The 16,772-nt window shown below is 44.8% G+C and overlaps 2 protein-coding genes and 1 pseudogene across 2 annotated transcripts; all 3 read right to left on the bottom strand.

Moving 5' to 3' along the window:
* Positions 1-227: 227 nt before the first annotated feature.
* LOC120966059 (uncharacterized) lies at positions 228-5,657 on the bottom strand (annotated as a pseudogene).
* A 663-nt stretch (positions 5,658-6,320) lies between these two features.
* On the bottom strand, positions 6,321-10,281 carry LOC141025477 (uncharacterized). The gene has a single exon (XM_073500824.1). The coding sequence runs from the start codon at positions 10,265-10,267 to the stop codon at positions 8,537-8,539; it is 1,731 nt and encodes a 576-aa protein (XP_073356925.1). The 5' UTR covers positions 10,268-10,281; the 3' UTR covers positions 6,321-8,536.
* A 3,471-nt stretch (positions 10,282-13,752) lies between these two features.
* LOC141025478 (uncharacterized) lies at positions 13,753-16,766 on the bottom strand. Its single transcript, XM_073500825.1, has one exon. It carries the CDS (start codon positions 16,356-16,358, stop codon positions 14,628-14,630), a length of 1,731 nt encoding a protein of 576 aa, XP_073356926.1. The 5' UTR covers positions 16,359-16,766; the 3' UTR covers positions 13,753-14,627.
* Between the last annotated feature and the right edge of the window lie 6 nt (positions 16,767-16,772).

Genomic DNA, 16,772 nt, shown 5'->3' with positions numbered 1-16,772 from the left:
AACACCGTAGAAAACTGGAAAGCCAAAAGAACCAGAAAAAACTATCTAAAAAGCTGAAAACGCGTGCGGAAAAATAATAAAAAAAATAAAATCCGAAGGGTGCGCCCGGAGCGCGACACGTTGCGGTGGCCGAGAGCGCGCCAAGTAGCGCCTCTCAGCCCACCGCAAGTGATTTTTAGGAGGTTCCCGAAAGAGCGCTCATCAACTAGTTGCTCTCTCTGTCTCCCTTTGTTTTTTCTATTTTATGTGTTTTTATTTTTCTTTTTCTTTTTTTACTTGGTTTTCTTTTTCACTAAAGCTGACGGTAACCAATCTTCATGCTATCCAAGGCAAATCAGTGCCAGATATGCGAGTGCAAACCATTTTCGTCTTTGCCATATGCATTCAATTTTATTGTCTCAAATGCTTACATCTCAATTCATTGCAAGGGTCGAACGATGAGCCGGTAGCTCCACTTGGAGTTGGGCAAGCAAGCCGAATGACGCCTCCTGGTGTTCCCACTCTGATATCCAAAACCATGTGAACTCCCAATTATGCTTATGAAATTCTTGCTTGTTGACTTTCTGTGCTTGTACTCTTCCTTGTGTGTGCTTGAGAACTTGTGCATGTGTGCTTGAGCTTGAGAACATATATTCCTCTATGTTGTGGAATGGTGATTTTGCTATGATGTGGGAACTTTTGTGATATGTGGGATGTGATATAATTGCGATATATGTGAAATACTATTGCTATATATCTTTTGATGCAGGCATAATTGAAACCAAATTTATAAAAACATTGAAAACAAATTTGCCTAGTGCATCACTCGGAAAAGATAGCGATACTGAGTACACCTCTCGGCAAAGGCGACCAAACCGACGCAATCTAGCCAGCTACCCGAGAGCAGAATACCGGTTCTCTGGAAAAATGACACGTGGCACGAAATAGGCGCTCCTGGCTCGGAACTTCACCGGGAGAAACTCTCAGCAAAACAAAATGACACGACAAATGTTGGTGAGCTTGCTGAGAGATCCTTCCATGGCCGAGAACACACAATAGCTCTCAACAAAAGGAGGTACTTGACATATCTGTTGGAAATATGCCCTAAGGGCAATAATAAATATATTATTATATTTCCATGTTCATTATTAGTTTATGTTTCTGTACTATAATTGTATTGGTTCTAGAATATGAGATTCGAAGGAAAACCAAATGCATGTGCGGAAACATGAACACCAAGATGATCCCTAGTCATGCCTCTAGAACTAGCTCATGTATTGATTGATGATCTTGTTTTTCTGATCATGAGAATACTTAGGAGCAACATGTATGCTATTAATAATGAGAACACATTGTTGGCAAAACAATGTTGTTGGATAGACCCAACTTATGAATTACTAAGAGATATTATCATTATTGTGCTGTTAGTATTTTCTTATATCTTGTTCATGATTACTGAGTTCAGAAACCGGAGGCCCCGATGGTTGTTTAGCTCTGTAGGGATACACTGAGACAACATATTACCCGAAAATCTATACCGGCTAATAACCAGTGCTTGTAGTCGTCACTAGGTGATCTACGGACCTGGATATATTTTTTACTTCTGGTTGTTCTTTGTACTACCTTGACAGTTGATGAATAGATTGGTAGTTTTGTCGCAAAACAAAAGAACCAAAGTTTTGGTATGATATGTGCCTAGTATTTCTTGTGGGGAGAATATCATACGAAAACCAACATTCAAACAAAACTTCGTGGAAACCACGCTTAAAAGTTCTATTGAAATCTGAATAAATTAAGGGATGTTAAGAGGATGATTTTCTATTGTCATATGAAATTTCAATTTAAAACACATTACATGATGCCAGTTATGAAAAAGATAAATTCATCAATGAATAGTGGCGTTACTGTTCTACACTATTCAATACTGATTTTGTCTTTTTCATAGCTCATATCCTGTGATGTGTTTGAACTTGAAATTTTGCATGCCAGTAGAACATCACCCTCTTAAAATCCCATAATTTTTTGAGATTTTTTTGATACTTCAAATCATCACTTTCACCGGATTACACCGAATATTGGTTTCCGTATGATATTCTCCCCATAGTTTTTTTTTGTGAGGGAGTAACTTCAAGCCTGTCGTATATGCTGCATTGCACACACACAAAAGATACATGGAATGTTATGTACATGCCACATCTTGCTAAAACTGATTGCATCTTACTAGATCCCGAATGTGATCTTTTTATTTAAAGATTACTCTGTACACAACTATGCATACATTCTCTCTTGGCATAATGAAATAGAGAACACAAGTACACAACTAATCTGACACCTTCTTGATAAACTTACGTTGCATGCCATCAACAAATGAGACAAAACCACATCTCCAAGTCTTAAATGTAAAGAGTATGCCAAACCACAAGCAAAAACCAGACACTACCCCAGCAATCACACAGTAGTACATCTAGCAGTCATCCTCTTTACCATTTCTATTGTCCGATGCAAGCGAAGCATTTGTGCACGGAATGTCTATAGGAAACCCACATAGTCCAGAATTGTTGGAGTAAATTGATGGGTCGGTCAGAGTCTGCATCTGACTCCGAGCGGGTATCTTGCCCGACAAATGATTGTTCGAGACATTCAACGCGCCGAGCGCCAATAAGCTTGATATGCTTGGAGGAATTGCTCCAGCAAGTTCATTAGAAGATAGATCAAGGGACTCGAGAAAAGTCAAACTACCAATGTTTTTAGGGATGCCGCATGACAGATTGTTTCTTGACAGGTTCAGAAACCGGAGGCCCCGAAGGTTGGTTAGCTCTGTAGGGATACACTGAGACAACAGATTACCCGACAAATCCATACCGGCTAATAACCGGATTGTTCTTTGGAAAATCTGCTCCTGACCCTTCCAGATTATGACGAGTTTATCATTGTATCTTGTCCCGTAGAGTAGTTCTGTATTTGAAATATTTTGTGGATTCCTCATTGAGGTCAAGCTGCCGAAGGCTATAGGAATCGAGCCGGTCAAGCTATTGTTGGCTATGTTGAGCAACTGAAGTTGCGAAAGCCGTGATAATCCTGAAGGAATTTCTCCGGTGAAGTTGTTTGATTTGAGGCTAAGAATTTTCAAGGATGTAATTTGACTCCCAATCCATGGAGGGATAGCACCAAAAAACCTATTATACCCGATGTCCAGGGTGGCCAGCAAGTTGCAACTCATTAGGACTGGCGGGAAGACACCGAAGAAGCCATTTCTAGCAAGGTAAAGCGATCGAAGAGAGCAACTCTGGTTCGCCATAGCCGCAGGGATTTTACCTGAAAAGGAGTTGTTGGATAGATCCATGAACTCAAGAGCCCGCAAGTTCCACCAGCGGTCCGGCAGCTTCCCTGCGAACCGATTGTTTGACAAGTCCATATACCACATAGACTGCAAGTCGCACAAGCAGCCTGGAAGCTCCCCGGTGAGCCGGTTGTTCGAGATGTGCAGTGCCACCAGGGAGAGGTGCCTGCAGAGCTGGTGTAGGATGGCGCCGACCAGGCTGTTGTTGTAGAGCCGGATATCTGCAAGGTAGGGCATGTCGCCGAGCTGTGGTGGGATGGAACCGTTGAACCTGTTACTGCTGAGGTCGAGTGTTATGAGGGACCTCAGCCCCGAGATGCTGGCTGGGATGGCGCCGCCGAGGTTGTTCCCACTGAGGTCCAGAGAGACGAGGTCGGGGAGCGCTGCAGTGTCGAGCGTGTCGAGCCCGCCAGAGAGACCGCGTCCCACGAGCCTTAGATAGATGATGCGCTCCTGGTAGCAGACAATGCCATCCCAGGCGCACGCCCATGTGGCCTGGGACCAGTTGGAGAGCGCGGTCGGGTTGCCGAGGCTGGCCTTCCATGCCAGAAGGGCTTGGCCGTCCGAGGAGGACACCAAGGCAACCGTCGTCGAGGGAATGGTGGTAGCTGCCAGCAGGAAGAGTGCGACACTGCCGGCGAGGTGAGTGTGGGCTATTCTCTTCATGTCCTGGACTGAGAATGGTTGAGCAGAAAGAAAATAGTCCAGACGGCAGAAAATGGTCAGCACTGGCATGATATAAGCATACGGATACGGCGATCGAACGAGCTGGGCAAATCGTGTGGAACGAGTCGTTCGGGGTGCATACCTTCTACGGACGGCAATCAAGGTACCACAACAGGGGGAAGAAGCCATGAACGGGTCAAGCCTGCTCAGCGTATTAAAATCCCTTCACAATTGGCATCCACGCTGAGTTCATTGCTAATTAAATAGGCAATTTTTGATTAACTTAATCCATGAGTAAATCACTACCATAGCATTGACACAAATAAACGCATACTGATATTCAGTGAAGCAAGCACATACTACGCTAATTACAAAAAGATCTACGTAAACGCTAGCATGGCGAAAACAGAAAACAATAGGAGCGGAATAAACGAGTTATACCCTCCAGTAGGCCATGCAGAGGCCGCGACGGTGGTGGCGGCAGCAGCATCCTGGGCGGCCTTCTTGTCGGCTTCAACTTTCTCGGCGGCGGCACGTTCGGCGTCGGTAGACATGGTGATGATGAGGGCGAAGCGGACATAGAGGAAGTAGACGAACATCGAGCACTCGCGTAGTCGTTTCCCAAAAACCTATCCGCCTCTCTCCCATACAGGAACCGGAGAGAAGGGGTTTTGCAGACCTGCTATCCCGTCGATCGTGCACGCGGCGGACGGGATGGAGTCACCGGCAACAGCAGCAGCAGAAGGAACGACGGTGGGCATGCGTGTGGAACAGATGTGATCTGTTCGTGGCGGCTAGGGTTAGGAGACACCGCAGGAAAAATAAGCGCGTTGGTGTGAGCTCAGCTCGGATCATTCCCGCCGCGCCGCGCCGCGCGACGAGGCGAGGCGGGCGGCGGAGGAGGAGTGCGCGAGAGCCTCTTCTATTCTCAAACTCCAATAGCATGTGGAAGAACATCCCTTTTAAAGAGGTCCAACTCTTTCTCCACTAGTGGGATGGGACTAAACTTTCCACTACACCTAATGCCAATAAAGGACAAGTTGAAAGAACCAAAACGCCGCCGGCGCTCCCTAGGCTTGTTTTTTCTTTTGACGGACCCTATATTTGAGTCAGTCAATTTGCTACTAGCCCGAAGCCCACCAACTCTGTGATCAAGTCCTCTCTATCCCAGAATTACGAATTGAGAAGTACTCCTTCCAAAGATCACACTTGTCTCCCAGGCTGCGACAACTGGCGCACGACATGTGCGCCACTAGTCACAACATAACAGTTTTCATTTTTTTTTGTAGATCTGTTATTCAAGACGTTTTAACTCTTAAACCATGCGTCCAAATCTCGAATCGTTTCCACCGTCGGATTCCTTGCGTCGAGATCTAGAAAACTAGATCCAATATTTATAGGTTTTGACGAATTTTTTTAACAAAAAAATGGATGAAAAAACCAAACCGGGAGCATGTTTATTTTTCCTTTCCGAAAGATGTTTTCGAGAGGCACGGCCGTGCCTCTCGCGGTGAGAAGCAAATTCGGGTCTCTCGCGGAAGCAAAATCGTGCCTCTGACGGGAGAAAAAAAGAAAATGTTTTTTTTTGTTTCCAAGAGGCACGGTCGTGCCTCTCGCGGAAGCAAAACCATGTCTCTGGTGGAAGCAAAGCCGTGCCACTCACGAAAAGAAAGAAGAGAGAAAATACATTTTTTTTCTGTTTCCGACCGTGCCTCTCGCGGAAGCAAAACCATGCCTTTCCGTGGAGGAAGAAAAGAGAAAACATATTTATTTTTTGTTTAGGAGAGGCACGGACGTGCCTCTTGAGAAAGCAAAACCATAACTCTCGCGGAAGGTAAACCGTGCCTCTCGCTAAAGAAAAAAAAGGAAAACTCGTTTTTTTTGTTTTCGAGAGGCACGGCCGCGCCTCTCGCGGAAGCAAAACCGTGCCTCTCGCGGAAGTAAAAAAGGAAAACACATTTTTTTCGTTTTCGAGAGGCACATCTGCACCTCTTGCGGAAGCAAAACCGTGCCTCTCGGGAAAGCAAAACAATGTCTCTCACAAAAGCAAAAAAAGTGTGTTTTTTCATGAGAATTTTTTTGAATGTTTGTTTTTCGGAGAGCTAAGAAACACCGTAGAAAACTGGAAAGCCAAAAGAACCAGAAAAAACTATCTAAAAAGCTGAAAACGCGTGCGGAAAAATAATAAAAAAAATAAAATCCGAAGGGTGCGCCCGGAGCGCGACACGTTGCGGTGGCCGAGAGCGCGCCAAGTAGCGCCTCTCAGCCCACCGCAAGTGATTTTTAGGAGGTTCCCGAAAGAGCGCTCATCAACTAGTTGCTCTCTCTGTCTCCCTTTGTTTTTTCTATTTTATGTGTTTTTATTTTTCTTTTTCTTTTTTTACTTGGTTTTCTTTTTCACTAAAGCTGACGGTAACCAATCTTCATGCTATCCAAGGCAAATCAGTGCCAGATATGCGAGTGCAAACCATTTTCGTCTTTGCCATATGCATTCAATTTTATTGTCTCAAATGCTTACATCTCAATTCATTGCAAGGGTCGAACGATGAGCCGGTAGCTCCACTTGGAGTTGGGCAAGCAAGCCGAATGACGCCTCCTGGTGTTCCCACTCTGATATCCAAAACCATGTGAACTCCCAATTATGCTTATGAAATTCTTGCTTGTTGACTTTCTGTGCTTGTACTCTTCCTTGTGTGTGCTTGAGAACTTGTGCATGTGTGCTTGAGCTTGAGAACATATATTCCTCTATGTTGTGGAATGGTGATTTTGCTATGATGTGGGAACTTTTGTGATATGTGGGATGTGATATAATTGCGATATATGTGAAATACTATTGCTATATATCTTTTGATGCAGGCATAATTGAAACCAAATTTATAAAAACATTGAAAACAAATTTGCCTAGTGCATCACTCGGAAAAGATAGCGATACTGAGTACACCTCTCGGCAAAGGCGACCAAACCGACGCAATCTAGCCAGCTACCCGAGAGCAGAATACCGGTTCTCTGGAAAAATGACACGTGGCACGAAATAGGCGCTCCTGGCTCGGAACTTCACCGGGAGAAACTCTCAGCAAAACAAAATGACACGACAAATGTTGGTGAGCTTGCTGAGAGATCCTTCCATGGCCGAGAACACACAATAGCTCTCAACAAAAGGAGGTACTTGACATATCTGTTGGAAATATGCCCTAAGCGCAATAATAAATATATTATTATATTTCCATGTTCATTATTAGTTTATGTTTCTGTACTATAATTGTATTGGTTCTAGAATATGAGATTCGAAGGAAAACCAAATGCATGTGCGGAAACATGAACACCAAGATGATCCCTAGTCATGCCTCTAGAACTAGCTCATGTATTGATTGATGATCTTGTTTTTCTGATCATGAGAATACTTAGGAGCAACATGTATGCTATTAATAATGAGAACACATTGTTGGCAAAACAATGTTGTTGGATAGACCCAACTTATGAATTACTAAGAGATATTATCATTATTGTGCTGTTAGTATTTTCTTATATCTTGTTCATGATTACTGAGTTCAGAAACCGGAGGCCCCGATGGTTGTTTAGCTCTGTAGGGATACACTGAGACAACATATTACCCGAAAATCTATACCGGCTAATAACCAGTGCTTGTAGTCGTCACTAGGTGATCTACGGACCTGGATATATTTTTTACTTCTGGTTGTTCTTTGTACTACCTTGACAGTTGATGAATAGATTGGTAGTTTTGTCGCAAAACAAAAGAACCAAAGTTTTGGTATGATATGTGCCTAGAATTTCTTGTGGGGAGAATATCATACGAAAACCAACATTCAAACAAAACTTCGTGGAAACCACGCTTAAAAGTTCTATTGAAATCTGAATAAATTAAGGGATGTTAAGAGGATGATTTTCTATTGTCATATGAAATTTCAATTTAAAACACATTACATGATGCCAGTTATGAAAAAGATAAATTCATCAATGAATAGTGGCGTTACTGTTCTACACTATTCAATACTGATTTTGTCTTTTTCATAGCTCATATCCTGTGATGTGTTTGAACTTGAAATTTTGCATGCCAGTAGAACATCACCCTCTTAAAATCCCATAATTTTTTGAGATTTTTTTGATACTTCAAATCATCACTTTCACCGGATTACACCGAATATTGGTTTCCGTATGATATTCTCCCCATAGTTTTTTTTTGTGAGGGAGTAACTTCAAGCCTGTCGTATATGCTGCATTGCACACACACAAAAGATACATGGAATGTTATGTACATGCCACATCTTGCTAAAACTGATTGCATCTTACTAGATCCCGAATGTGATCTTTTTATTTAAAGATTACTCTGTACACAACTATGCATACATTCTCTCTTGGCATAATGAAATAGAGAACACAAGTACACAACTAATCTGACACCTTCTTGATAAACTTACGTTGCATGCCATCAACAAATGAGACAAAACCACATCTCCAAGTCTTAAATGTAAAGAGTATGCCAAACCACAAGCAAAAACCAGACACTACCCCAGCAATCACACAGTAGTACATCTAGCAGTCATCCTCTTTACCATTTCTATTGTCCGATGCAAGCGAAGCATTTGTGCACGGAATGTCTATAGGAAACCCACATAGTCCAGAATTGTTGGAGTAAATTGATGGGTCGGTCAGAGTCTGCATCTGACTCCGAGCGGGTATCTTGCCCGACAAATGATTGTTCGAGACATTCAACGCGCCGAGCGCCAATAAGCTTGATATGCTTGGAGGAATTGCTCCAGCAAGTTCATTAGAAGATAGATCAAGGGACTCGAGAAAAGTCAAACTACCAATGTTTTTAGGGATGCCGCATGGCAGATTGTTTCTTGACAGGTTCAGAAACCGGAGGCCCCGAAGGTTGGTTAGCTCTGTAGGGATACACTGAGACAACAGATTACCCGACAAATCCATACCGGCTAATAACCGGATTGTTCTTTGGAAAATCTGCTCCTGACCCTTCCAGATTATGACGAGTTTATCATTGTATCTTGTCCCGTAGAGTAGTTCTGTATTTGAAATATTTTGTGGATTCCTCATTGAGGTCAAGCTGCCGAAGGCTATAGGAATCGAGCCGGTCAAGCTATTGTTGGCTATGTTGAGCAACTGAAGTTGCGAAAGCCGTGATAATCCTGAAGGAATTTCTCCGGTGAAGTTGTTTGATTTGAGGCTAAGAATTTTCAAGGATGTAATTTGACTCCCAATCCATGGAGGGATAGCACCAAAAAACCTATTATACCCGATGTCCAGGGTGGCCAGCAAGTTGCAACTCATTAGGACTGGCGGGAAGACACCGAAGAAGCCATTTCTAGCAAGGTAAAGCGATCGAAGAGAGCAACTCTGGTTCGCCATAGCCGCAGGGATTTTACCTGAAAAGGAGTTGTTGGATAGATCCATGAACTCAAGAGCCCGCAAGTTCCACCAGCGGTCCGGCAGCTTCCCTGCGAACCGATTGTTTGACAAGTCCATATACCACATAGACTGCAAGTCGCACAAGCAGCCTGGAAGCTCCCCGGTGAGCCGGTTGTTCGAGATGTGCAGTGCCACCAGGGAGAGGCGCCTGCAGAGCTGGTGTAGGATGGCGCCGACCAGGCTGTTGTTGTAGAGCCGGATATCTGCAAGGTAGGGCATGTCGCCGAGCTGTGGTGGGATGGAACCGTTGAACCTGTTACTGCTGAGGTCGAGTGTTATGAGGGACCTCAGCCCCGAGATGCTGGCTGGGATGGCGCCGCCGAGGTTGTTCCCACTGAGGTCCAGAGAGACGAGGTCGGGGAGCGCTGCAGTGTCGAGCGTGTCGAGCCCGCCAGAGAGACCGCGTCCCACGAGCCTTAGATAGATGATGCGCTCCTGGTAGCAGACAATGCCATCCCAGGCGCACGCCCATGTGGCCTGGGACCAGTTGGAGAGCGCGGTCGGGTTGCCGAGGCTGGCCTTCCATGCCAGAAGGGCTTGGCCGTCCGAGGAGGACACCAAGGCAACCGTCGTCGAGGGAATGGTGGTAGCTGCCAGCAGGAAGAGTGCGACACTGCCGGCGAGGTGAGTGTGGGCTATTCTCTTCATGTCCTGGACTGAGAATGGTTGAGCAGAAAGAAAATAGTCCAGACGGCAGAAAATGGTCAGCACTGGCATGATATAAGCATACGGATACGGCGATCGAACGAGCTGGGCAAATCGTGTGGAACGAGTCGTTCGGGGTGCATACCTTCTACGGACGGCAATCAAGGTACCACAACAGGGGGAAGAAGCCATGAACGGGTCAAGCCTGCTCAGCGTATTAAAATCCCTTCACAATTGGCATCTACGCTGAGTTCATTGCTAATTAAATAGGCAATTTTTGATTAACTTAATCCATGAGTAAATCACTACCATAGCATTGACACAAATAAACGCATACTGATATTCAGTGAAGCAAGCACATACTACGCTAATTACAAAAAGATCTACGTAAACGCTAGCATGGCGAAAACAGAAAACAATAGGAGCGGAATAAACGAGTTATACCCTCCAGTAGGCCATGCAGAGGCCGCGACGGTGGTGGCGGCAGCAGCATCCTGGGCGGCCTTCTTGTCGGCTTCAACTTTCTCGGCGGCGGCACGTTCGGCGTCGGTAGACATGGTGATGATGAGGGCGAAGCGGACATAGAGGAAGTAGACGAACATCGAGCACTCGCGTAGTCGTTTCCCAAAAACCTATCCGCCTCTCTCCCATACAGGAACCGGAGAGAAGGGGTTTTGCAGACCTGCTATCCCGTCGATCGTGCACGCGGCGGACGGGATGGAGTCACCGGCAACAGCAGCAGCAGAAGGAACGACGGTGGGCATGCGTGTGGAACAGATGTGATCTGTTCGTGGCGGCTAGGGTTAGGAGACACCGCAGGAAAAATAAGCGCGTTGGTGTGAGCTCAGCTCGGATCATTCCCGCCGCGCCGCGCCGCGCGACGAGGCGAGGCGGGCGGCGGAGGAGGAGTGCGCGAGAGCCTCTTCTATTCTCAAACTCCAATAGCATGTGGAAGAACATCCCTTTTAAAGAGGTCCAACTCTTTCTCCACTAGTGGGATGGGACTAAACTTTCCACTACACCTAATGCCAATAAAGGACAAGTTGAAAGAACCAAAACGCCGCCGGCGCTCCCTAGGCTTGTTTTTTCTTTTGACGGACCCTACATTTGAGTCAGTCAATTTGCTACTGGCCCGAAGCCCACCAACTCTGTGATCAAGTCCTCTCTATCCCAGAATTACGAATTGAGAAGTACTCCTTTCAAAGATCACACTTATCTCCCAGGTTGCGACAACTGGCGCATGACATGTGCGCCACTAGTCACAACATAACAGTTTTCATTTTTTTTTGTAGATCTGTTATTCAAGACGTTTTAACTCTTAAACCATGCGTCCAAATCTCGAATCGTTTCCACCGTCGGATTCCTTGCGTCGAGATCTAGAAAACTAGATCCAATATTTATAGGTTTTGACGAATTTTTTTAACAAAAAAATGGATGAAAAAACCAAACCGGGAGCATGTTTATTTTTCCTTTCCGAAAGATGTTTTCGAGAGGCACGGCCGTGCCTCTCGCGGTGAGAAGCAAATTCGGGTCTCTCGCGGAAGCAAAATCGTGCCTCTGACGGGAGAAAAAAAGAAAATGTTTTTTTTTGTTTCCAAGAGGCACGGTCGTGCCTCTCGCGGAAGCAAAACCATGTCTCTGGTGGAAGCAAAGCCGTGCCACTCACGAAAAGAAAGAAGAGAGAAAATACATTTTTTTCTGTTTCCGACCGTGCCTCTCGCGGAAGCAAAACCATGCCTTTCCGTGGAGGAAGAAAAGAGAAAACATATTTATTTTTTGTTTAGGAGAGGCACGGACGTGCCTCTTGAGAAAGCAAAACCATAACTCTCGCGGAAGGTAAACCGTGCCTCTCGCTAAAGAAAAAAAAGGAAAACTCGTTTTTTTTGTTTTCGAGAGGCACGGCCGCGCCTCTCGCGGAAGCAAAACCGTGCCTCTCGCGGAAGTAAAAAAGGAAAACACATTTTTTTCGTTTTCGAGAGGCACATCTGCACCTCTTGCGGAAGCAAAACCGTGCCTCTCGGGAAAGCAAAACAATGTCTCTCACAAAAGCAAAAAAAGTGTGTTTTTTCATGAGAATTTTTTTGAATGTTTGTTTTTCGGAGAGCTAAGAAACACCGTAGAAAACTGGAAAGCCAAAAGAACCAGAAAAAACTATCTAAAAAGCTGAAAACGCGTGCGGAAAAATAATAAAAAAAATAAAATCCGAAGGGTGCGCCCGGAGCGCGACACGTTGCGGTGGCCGAGAGCGCGCCAAGTAGCGCCTCTCAGCCCACCGCAAGTGATTTTTAGGAGGTTCCCGAAAGAGCGCTCATCAACTAGTTGCTCTCTCTGTCTCCCTTTGTTTTTTCTATTTTATGTGTTTTTATTTTTCTTTTTCTTTTTTTACTTGGTTTTCTTTTTCACTAAAGCTGACGGTAACCAATCTTCATGCTATCCAAGGCAAATCAGTGCCAGATATGCGAGTGCAAACCATTTTCGTCTTTGCCATATGCATTCAATTTTATTGTCTCAAATGCTTACATCTCAATTCATTGCAAGGGTCGAACGATGAGCCGGTAGCTCCACTTGGAGTTGGGCAAGCAAGCCGAATGACGCCTCCTGGTGTTCCCACTCTGATATCCAAAACCATGTGAACTCCCAATTATGCTTATGAAATTCTTGCTTGTTGACTTTCTGTGCTTGTACTCTTCCTTGTGTGTGCTTGAGAACTTGTGCATGTGTGCTTGAGCTTGAGAACATATATTCCTCTATGTTGTGGAATGGTGATTTTGCTATGATGTGGGAACTTTTGTGATATGTGGGATGTGATATAATTGCGATATATGTGAAATACTATTGCTATATATCTTTTGATGCAGGCATAATTGAAACCAAATTTATAAAAACATTGAAAACAAATTTGCCTAGTGCATCACTCGGAAAAGATAGCGATACTGAGTACACCTCTCGGCAAAGGCGACCAAACCGACGCAATCTAGCCAGCTACCCGAGAGCAGAATACCGGTTCTCTGGAAAAATGACACGTGGCACGAAATAGGCGCTCCTGGCTCGGAACTTCACCGGGAGAAACTCTCAGCAAAACAAAATGACACGACAAATGTTGGTGAGCTTGCTGAGAGATCCTTCCATGGCCGAGAACACACAATAGCTCTCAACAAAAGGAGGTACTTGACATATCTGTTGGAAATATGCCCTAAGGGCAATAATAAATATATTATTATATTTCCATGTTCATTATTAGTTTATGTTTCTGTACTATAATTGTATTGGTTCTAGAATATGAGATTCGAAGGAAAACCAAATGCATGTGCGGAAACATGAACACCAAGATGATCCCTAGTCATGCCTCTAGAACTAGCTCATGTATTGATTGATGATCTTGTTTTTCTGATCATGAGAATACTTAGGAGCAACATGTATGCTATTAATAATGAGAACACATTGTTGGCAAAACAATGTTGTTGGATAGACCCAACTTATGAATTACTAAGAGATATTATCATTATTGTGCTGTTAGTATTTTCTTATATCTTGTTCATGATTACTGAGTTCAGAAACCGGAGGCCCCGATGGTTGTTTAGCTCTGTAGGGATACACTGAGACAACATATTACCCGAAAATCTATACCGGCTAATACCAGTGCTTGTAGTCGTCACTAGGTGATCTACGGACCTGGATATATTTTTTACTTCTGGTTGTTCTTTGTACTACCTTGACAGTTGATGAATAGATTGGTAGTTTTGTCGCAAAACAAAAGAACCAAAGTTTTGGTATGATATGTGCCTAGAATTTCTTGTGGGGAGAATATCATACGAAAACCAACATTCAAACAAAACTTCGTGGAAACCACGCTTAAAAGTTCTATTGAAATCTGAATAAATTAAGGGATGTTAAGAGGATGATTTTCTATTGTCATATGAAATTTCAATTTAAAACACATTACATGATGCCAGTTATGAAAAAGATAAATTCATCAATGAATAGTGGCGTTACTGTTCTACACTATTCAATACTGATTTTGTCTTTTTCATAGCTCATATCCTGTGATGTGTTTGAACTTGAAATTTTGCATGCCAGTAGAACATCACCCTCTTAAAATCCCATAATTTTTTGAGATTTTTTTGATACTTCAAATCATCACTTTCACCGGATTACACCGAATATTGGTTTCCGTATGATATTCTCCCCATAGTTTTTTTTTGTGAGGGAGTAACTTCAAGCCTGTCGTATATGCTGCATTGCACACACACAAAAGATACATGGAATGTTATGTACATGCCACATCTTGCTAAAACTGATTGCATCTTACTAGATCCCGAATGTGATCTTTTTATTTAAAGATTACTCTGTACACAACTATGCATACATTCTCTCTTGGCATAATGAAATAGAGAACACAAGTACACAACTAATCTGACACCTTCTTGATAAACTTACGTTGCATGCCATCAACAAATGAGACAAAACCACATCTCCAAGTCTTAAATGTAAAGAGTATGCCAAACCACAAGCAAAAACCAGACACTACCCCAGCAATCACACAGTAGTACATCTAGCAGTCATCCTCTTTACCATTTCTATTGTCCGATGCAAGCGAAGCATTTGTGCACGGAATGTCTATAGGAAACCCACATAGTCCAGAATTGTTGGAGTAAATTGATGGGTCGGTCAGAGTCTGCATCTGACTCCGAGCGGGTATCTTGCCCGACAAATGATTGTTTGAGACATTCAACGCGCCGAGCGCCAATAAGCTTGATATGCTTGGAGGAATTGCTCCAGCAAGTTCATTAGAAGATAGATCAAGGGACTCGAGAAAAGTCAAACTACCAATGTTTTTAGGGATGCCGCATGACAGATTGTTTCTTGACAGGTTCAGAAACCGGAGGCCCCGAAGGTTGGTTAGCTCTGTAGGGATACACTGAGACAACAGATTACCCGACAAATCCATACCGGCTAATAACCGGATTGTTCTTTGGAAAATCTGCTCCTGACCCTTCCAGATTATGACGAGTTTATCATTGTATCTTGTCCCGTAGAGTAGTTCTGTATTTGAAATATTTTGTGGATTCCTCATTGAGGTCAAGCTGCCGAAGGCTATAGGAATCGAGCCGGTCAAGCTATTGTTGGCTATGTTGAGCAACTGAAGTTGCGAAAGCCGTGATAATCCTGAAGGAATTTCTCCGGTGAAGTTGTTTGATTTGAGGCTAAGAATTTTCAAGGATGTAATTTGACTCCCAATCCATGGAGGGATAGCACCAAAAAACCTATTATACCCGATGTCCAGGGTGGCCAGCAAGTTGCAACTCATTAGGACTGGCGGGAAGACACCGAAGAAGCCATTTCTAGCAAGGTAAAGCGATCGAAGAGAGCAACTCTGGTTCGCCATAGCCGCAGGGATTTTACCTGAAAAGGAGTTGTTGGATAGATCCATGAACTCAAGAGCCCGCAAGTTCCACCAGCGGTCCGGCAGCTTCCCTGCGAACCGATTGTTTGACAAGTCCATATACCACATAGACTGCAAGTCGCACAAGCAGCCTGGAAGCTCCCCGGTGAGCCGGTTGTTCGAGATGTGCAGTGCCACCAGGGAGAGGCGCCTGCAGAGCTGGTGTAGGATGGCGCCGACCAGGCTGTTGTTGTAGAGCCGGATATCTGCAAGGTAGGGCATGTCGCCGAGCTGTGGTGGGATGGAACCGTTGAACCTGTTACTGCTGAGGTCGAGTGTTATGAGGGACCTCAGCCCCGAGATGCTGGCTGGGATGGCGCCGCCGAGGTTGTTCCCACTGAGGTCCAGAGAGACGAGGTCGGGGAGCGCTGCAGTGTCGAGCGTGTCGAGCCCGCCAGAGAGACCGCGTCCCACGAGCCTTAGATAGATGATGCGCTCCTGGTAGCAGACAATGCCATCCCAGGCGCACGCCCATGTGGCCTGGGACCAGTTGGAGAGCGCGGTCGGGTTGCCGAGGCTGGCCTTCCATGCCAGAAGGGCTTGGCCGTCCGAGGAGGACACCAAGGCAACCGTCGTCGAGGGAATGGTGGTAGCTGCCAGCAGGAAGAGTGCGACACTGCCGGCGAGGTGAGTGTGGGCTATTCTCTTCATGTCCTGGACTGAGAATGGTTGAGCAGAAAGAAAATAGTCCAGACGGCAGAAAATGGTCAGCACTGGCATGATATAAGCATACGGATACGGCGATCGAACGAGCTGGGCAAATCGTGTGGAACGAGTCGTTCGGGGTGCATACCTTCTACGGACGGCAATCAAGGTACCACAACAGGGGGAAGAAGCCATGAACGGGTCAAGCCTGCTCAGCGTATTAAAATCCCTTCACAATTGGCATCCACGCTGAGTTCATTGCTAATTAAATAGGCAATTTTTGATTAACTTAATCCATGAGTAAATCACTACCATAGCATTGACACAAATAAACGCATACTGATATTCAGTGAAGCAAGCACATACTACGCTAATTACAAAAAGATCTACGTAAACGCTAGCATGGCGAAAACAGAAAACAATAGGAGCGGAATAAACGAGTTATACCCTCCAGTAGGCCATGCAGAGGCCGCGACGGTGGTGGCGGCAGCAGCATCCTGGGCGGCCTTCTTGTCGGCTTCAACTTTCTCGGCGGCGGCACGTTCGGCGTCGGTAGACATGGTGATGATGAGGGCGAAGCGGACATAGAGGAAGTAGACGAACATCGAG

The sequence above is a fragment of the Aegilops tauschii genome, chromosome 6, assembly GCF_002575655.3.
Source record: "Aegilops tauschii subsp. strangulata cultivar AL8/78 chromosome 6, Aet v6.0, whole genome shotgun sequence".
NCBI lineage: Eukaryota > Viridiplantae > Streptophyta > Magnoliopsida > Poales > Poaceae > Aegilops > Aegilops tauschii.
Note: the sequence above shows the minus strand (reverse complement) of the source record. Positions and strands in the feature narration are given on the sequence as shown.